Source organism: Octopus bimaculoides, chromosome 20 (assembly GCF_001194135.2).
Source record: "Octopus bimaculoides isolate UCB-OBI-ISO-001 chromosome 20, ASM119413v2, whole genome shotgun sequence".
Taxonomy (NCBI): domain Eukaryota; kingdom Metazoa; phylum Mollusca; class Cephalopoda; order Octopoda; family Octopodidae; genus Octopus; species Octopus bimaculoides.
The window spans coordinates 16,348,738-16,355,443 of NC_069000.1; the positions used below are offsets into that span (position 1 = coordinate 16,348,738).

A 6,706-nucleotide genomic window follows, 5' to 3' on the forward strand; every position below is an offset into this window, starting at 1 on the left:
ATATATAAATCGCCCTTTTTAAAGCCTAGCCAGGCTCATGGACCCGGTTTCCCGGTTTCTATGGCGTATTTATTCTCAAGTTGGACGGGACGCCAGTCCATCGCAGTGTTATTCATTTTTGCCAGCTGAGTGGACTGGAGCAACGTGAAATGAAGTGTTTTGCTCAAGAACACAACGCGTCGCTCGGTCCAAGAATCGAAACCATAATCTTACGATCATGATGCCGACACCCTAACCATTAAACCACGCGTCCCCACTATGTATGTGTATATATATGCGTGTATGTATATATATGTGTGTGTGTGTGTGTGTATGTATATGTATGTATGCATATATATATGTATGTGTATGTATGTATATATATATATATATATATATATATGTATATACGTATGTATACATATATGTATGTATATATATATATATATATATATGTATGTATTTATGGATGCATAAAAAGAACGTTTTTCAGTTTATCGTACTTTGATACGAAAAAATCCACAACCTTCCGTCTCAATAAACTACTATTGTCCTTAAAAGTTGTTTTTTTATATTTACTACGGATTGCTTGAAGCTAACTTTCTTTCTACACCTCGATCTTTAGATCCTATGTGTGTGTGTGTGTGTGTGTGTGTACAAGTACTATTCGGTTATAAAGTTATATAAACGACTGAAGAACTGAGTTTCGTATATTGCACTTATATAACTATCTATCCAGCTATCTCCATGACATACATAAATACATACAAACACACACGCAAACAAACACGCGCGCATATATCAGAAAATTGGTTGCTGGGGTTGAACAGGCAACTGAGTTTTAAAGCGAATTTTAAGTTGTTTTCACATTTTAAAACATTTATTCAAGTATACCAGCTTCAAAATCTTTCTTTCTGTTTTACAATGGTAAAACAAAAACAAGAGAAATGAAAATCAGAAAATGCACTAGAAAACGTTTCATAAATGCTGAAACATGCTCAAAAACAAATGCTGAATAAATTTCAAAGCTTAACGAACAATAAAAATGTAAGCATAGAATTATTAAATAATTGTTTCTCAATGTTTTCGTTTCTGGCATTTATTTGCTTGGACTTTTCTAATTCGTGTTTAGTCTAAACTGTAAACCTGTAGCTGTTTGCTTGTGAAAATCTCCATCCCATATTTGCTTCATCGTATCACAAAATTCTCCTTTACCTTCCATTTTATTTTTCACAAAATTTCCTTTAACATAGGATCCATTTGCCCATGTGTATGTCCCTTCTCCGTGGAATTGATTATTGAGAAACTCTCCCTCATAGACATCTCCTGAAGAATGTCTAAGTAGTCCGGTGCCATTCATTGCATCATCTTTCCACATGCCCTCATAAAGTGTGCCATCAGCTAAAATATGTTTTCCAAAGCCAGATCTCTGTACATTTCCATCTTGACTATACACATATTGACCTTCGTATCTGTCTCCATTAGGAAAAATATAAGCATTTTCATGAATCACTACTTTCTCGATTCCATCATTAGTTTTTTCCTTTTGTTTCAAAGAAAGTTTTTTACCTTTAGCAGCCATTGTTATATTGTCATTACAAACAACTTCTCTGAAAACATTATTTTCGTAATTATTAAAAAAACAATTTAGGGTGAACCCTTTCAAAATTGTCTAAAATGACGTGTAGATTGTTATTTTACAGTTCACTACGATACGTGAAGCTTTAAACATTAAAAAAAAATTAACGTTTTGGTTGTCTTTAATTATTGTGTGTTTTGAGACTCCTTTTCACTTGTGTGTCATTCGTCATAAACAGAAATAATTTGATTCATGACGTGGCATGCTTCACTTATATGTGTAGGTATTTATATATGTATGTATATATGTGTGTGCATATATATGTATATGTACTTATGTACACATGTGTGTGTGTATAGGCATGTATATATGCATGTGTGTATATGTGTATGTACGCATGCATATATATGCATGCATATATATGCATGTATAGGCGTGTATGTATGTATGCATGTATGTATGCGTTTAGGTTTGACTGTCAGAACAAAATGTAGTCAATATTTTTACGGAGATCATTTGGTCAAAATGATGGGCAAACATTCGATCACGACTCGATCAAAACAAAAATATAACATAGCATAATCTGATAGAATACAGTGGTGGGCATGATTGTGCATAGATGCAGATGTGGGTGTATAATAAGAAGCATCTCCATCGCACTCAGAGTGGCAGTTGACGCTTGTGGGGGACTTAGATATCACAGTGGTAGGCTCCTCGATCCCTAGGTCTCCACGGTTTGTCTTGCCGCCTAAATTGTGGTCGCTTCGCTCGTTATAAACTTAAAGCGGTCCCTGGCTCGGGTTAACATCCCTTCGATTCTGGAGCGATGGGAAGAGACAAGGTGGTCTCACCCTCTGTATCTGGGTAAGAAGTAGGTGCCTCATCTGCGACGCCACGGTCTGTGACTTTTTTGTTCCCTCCCACATCGTGGATGCTGCGGTAAATGGGAAGGTCTCTGCTTCCGTAGCCAAACGGAACAAAACCCTAAAGTATCGGAACCTGGCAGTGAACTGTCTCTTCCAGCATGTGGCGCTTGAGACGTTTGGAGGGGCTGGGCCACAAACGGCGAAGTTGTCATCGTTGGCTGCTCACCCTATCGAGGTGTCAGGTGATGTCCATGTGTATGCTTGGCTTTTCCAATGTCTTAGCCTCGCCATCGCTCGTGGTAATGCCACGAACGTGGTGGCTTGCTTCAGAAGGTTCCGTTGAATCTTGTGTTGTGCGACCAATTGAAGCATTTTTTGTGCTACGTTGATGTTTCTTTCTTTCTTTTCCCCCTTTATTGTTTTTTTTTCTTTGTCGTTTCTTTTGTACTATATATGTATCACATACATACGTGTCATAAATGAAATAAAATTTGTATATGTTAAAATTTGAAACCAAAATATATTAAAAAATCATTAATTTGACAATTCGAAATAGTGGCAATAAACGAAATAGAAAGCAAATATCTGAAGACCATACAGTCTAGGGCAATGATTCCCAACGTGGGGGATACACTCTACTGGTGGGGCCTGGGAAAATTATGGACGGACGTAATGCCGTAGTCACCAGGCAAAGGGTTCTCATTAAAGTGATTCACTTTCCTTTTTTTTAGTTAATAATGCCATTTATTTTCCATACTCAGTACTTAATAAAAAAAAATTACCGGTGGATTCTTTTGTATTAACTAATTGATAAAATTGTAAAAATAAAGTTGATTTTCTTCCAGTGCCGGTGGGGCATATATTTTTCTGGAAAGTTATAGTGGGGCCTAGTGGGAAAATAGGTTGGGAAACACTAGTCTAGAGTTGTGAAAACAACCTACGAAACCATTAACCTTTTGATATATATCTCAGCTATTAAATTAGTAGTGTAAAGCAAAACGCTGAAACCACGCAATTAAAATTCAAGTAGAAAGCCTGAACTAGAATAGGCACGTAATTTTAAAAATAAAATTCTATTCCTGAGAAAAAGTAGTGATGAAATGTATCACAGAAAACAACTTCACGCGACATCAAGAAAGATCTCAGGATAAAAAAAACTAGAGAGGTGTGATTCATAATTCTCAATTATTACTTTAATCAAGTAAATCTTTACCGCGAGAGTGATCTCCCTTGTTTCTTACTTCCAACATGGCACCCGGTGCAAGATTTGTATTGAGTCAAATGGAAAATAATGTTCTCTCAGCTAAATTGCTTGTTATTGTCTAATAGCTGACAGACGACGTAGATGTCAACACATTATTGGAAATTGATACCTTTAGCTTGTTTGTTTCTACCTAACTGAATTATATATATACAAACAACAGGAACAGGGATTTAAAGAATCGAAATAGGACTCTCTGTAAGCTGTCCGCCTGGTGTACAGCAAATCAAAGAGACTAGCTGCATTTAGGGTATAAAATTAACACCAGTGTCCTTCCGAAAATCCGGGAAATCAGAATGGTGGAGAATATTTAATGTATGTATGTACGAGCTTGTGTGTGTGTTTCTTTTACACGTTTATTAAAATTATCAGTTTCTGCTATTTTATTTTTATTTTCTCAAATTTCATTTGTTGCTGTCTCTGTTTCTTTACCATTAAACATTTTGATTTATTTTTCGTACTTTTCTTGTTATTTTAAGCTCACCATACAAAAACATACACGCACGTATATGTTCATATACATACATATACACGTATGCATGTACTTATACATAGACAGATAGGTATATGCAAAAATATACATACACATATATATGCACAAATATACATACATGTGTGTGTGCGAAAATATACATACACATATATGCACAAATATACATACATGTGTATGTGTGTGCGCGTGCGTATGTATGTATGTATGTATGTATGTATGTGTATATAACCAAGACTTGGCGATTTGCTGTGCTTGAGAAAACCTGTCAAGCTAAGTGGAATCGTATTCAAGGCCTGTGAAAGACACCCAAACCAGTGACATGTAAAAGTTTGATATTTACATAATGTTGTGTGTGTATATTATTTCGACCTAACGAGGTGCCTCAAGTTTAAGTACCTAATTCAATTGAGACACACTATATATATATATATACATACACATATGCATGCATGTGTGTATACATCCAGTTATCCCTTGACTATTGCTGGTGTTACGTTCCAAAACCCCACATGATAGGTGAAAATCCCACTTGTTTTTCGAAAGTCCCCCTAAATCACAAAACAAGGCAGGGAATATGCCCTATTTTTCAAATCCTGGCAGCAACACTGAAGCTGGAAGCAGAATAATAATCTAATTCTACACTTTATCACATTCAAGAATGTAAACACATTTTGAAGCACAACACACGCAGAGTCAAAAAGAAACACTACCTTTCACAGGCACTGCATGAACGACAGTGCTCTCTCTCCCTAGCATGAAGCTTCCTATCACAGGCATGTGAGCATGCACACAACAGCCAAATACTGTGTTGCTGGAACTGTGAAGTGCACAGTTTTTGTATTGGTTCCATGAACTAGGGGATGGCTACTGACATTAAGCTTAAGAATTATATAATGTACAAGTATAAAAAAGAATTAAAGAAAAACAGACTCGTTATATTGAATGTTATCGATATCATTTGGAAATAGGGGTGCTGCAGTTCTGCAGTTCCTATACACAAGCTACCACTGGTCTCCGTTTACCTCTGGTGGCAAAAGTAAGATTAGCAAAGACAAGTCAACTGTCCAGTTAACCATATGGAATCACCAGCATCAAAACAGCTGTACCCAATCACCTCATTCTGTCATAAGGCACAGCATTTTAACATATATAAGAATACAACAAAACCAAATTAAACACCACCTGATATAGAACTCGGTTTAATTTATAAATATTTATTTCTTTTTATAAAAAGTTGACAGTGAATTAAAAGTTGAACAAAAGATTCAACTTTTTCAAACTGGAAAATATCAATTTTTCTGTTTAAACATATATATGTGAGAGTGTGTGTGTATATATGTATGTATGTATCTGCACATATATATATATATATATATATATATATATATATATATATATATATGTGTGTGTGTGTGTGTGTGTATAGATATATGCATATGCATGCATGTATATACTATGTATATATCTATATATATGTATGTACATATTTATGTATAAATATATTCATATATATATGCATGTATATATTTATGTACAAATATATTTATATAAAGATGCATGTATGTGTGTATATATATATGCATATGTGTGAAAGTATATATATATATATATATATATATATATATATATGTGTGTGTGTGTGTGTGTATATGTATATGCATATATGTGTGTATATATATATATATTATATATATATATATATATATGTATGTGCATATATGTATATATATGTGCGGTGTGTATATATATGTGCATATATATATGTATATATATGTGTGTGTGTATATATATCTATATATATGTGTAAGTATATACATGCGTATAAATAGATGTTTATACACACACATATATGTATGCATATATATGCATGTATATCTTCATGTACAAATATATTTATATATGCTTGTATGTATTTATGTAGAAATATATTTATATAAAGATGCATGTATGTATATGTGTATGTATATATATATATATATATATATATATATAGATATGTCTGTTTTTGTATATATATATATATATTTATTTATTCATTCATATATATGCATGCATATATAAATGTGTGCATGTATGTATGCATATATGTATGTTCAAGGAATGCTTTAGAACTCTGAATCATTTTGAGGAAGACAAAGAGTTTTTTGTTCTTTTTGTAGAATTGATTGCAATTTTTTTTGTCTTTTGGCTGCTGCTGATTCATTTTTAGTTTATTAATTTAGTTGGCTATAAATTTAATGAAATATTAATTTTATCCGTTTGTTCTTCAATCTGTGTGTGTGTGTATTAATTTATTTAATTATTTCCCTATTTTTCAAATACATCCTGCATTCTTAGCCATTTGATAAAATATAGATTTACTGTCTTTTAAAAGTTCCTGTGGTTTTTCAAATTCTGCAATCCTTCCATGGTCTAAAACCATTATTCTGTAAAAGAAAAAAATAAATAACTAAATAACTCTCTTCAGATCATTCACTGTGTGTATGTTTTTTTTTTGGGGGGGGGGTGCATAATAAAAAGGGTAGCAC

The 6,706-nt window shown here is 33.4% G+C and overlaps 3 protein-coding genes across 3 annotated transcripts in view; 1 reads left to right on the top strand and 2 right to left on the bottom strand.

The window, feature by feature from the left end:
- Nucleotides 1-6,706, top strand: part of LOC106880709 (uncharacterized) — a 38,110-nt gene that overhangs the window by 11,063 nt on the left and 20,341 nt on the right. The window lies entirely within an intron of this gene.
- Nucleotides 465-1,786, bottom strand: LOC106880710 (MORN repeat-containing protein 2-like). Its single transcript, XM_052974952.1, has one exon. The coding sequence runs from the start codon at nucleotides 1,559-1,561 to the stop codon at nucleotides 1,097-1,099; it is 465 nt and encodes a 154-aa protein (XP_052830912.1). The 5' UTR covers nucleotides 1,562-1,786; the 3' UTR covers nucleotides 465-1,096.
- LOC106880711 (multidrug resistance-associated protein 1) overlaps nucleotides 5,871-6,706 on the bottom strand; it is a 65,060-nt gene continuing 64,224 nt past the window's right edge. The window contains exon 30 of the mRNA XM_014930786.2: nucleotides 5,871-6,604. Within this exon, the coding sequence (XP_014786272.1) occupies nucleotides 6,493-6,604 (112 nt within the window). The 3' untranslated portion in view covers nucleotides 5,871-6,492. The remainder of the gene's footprint in view (nucleotides 6,605-6,706) is intronic.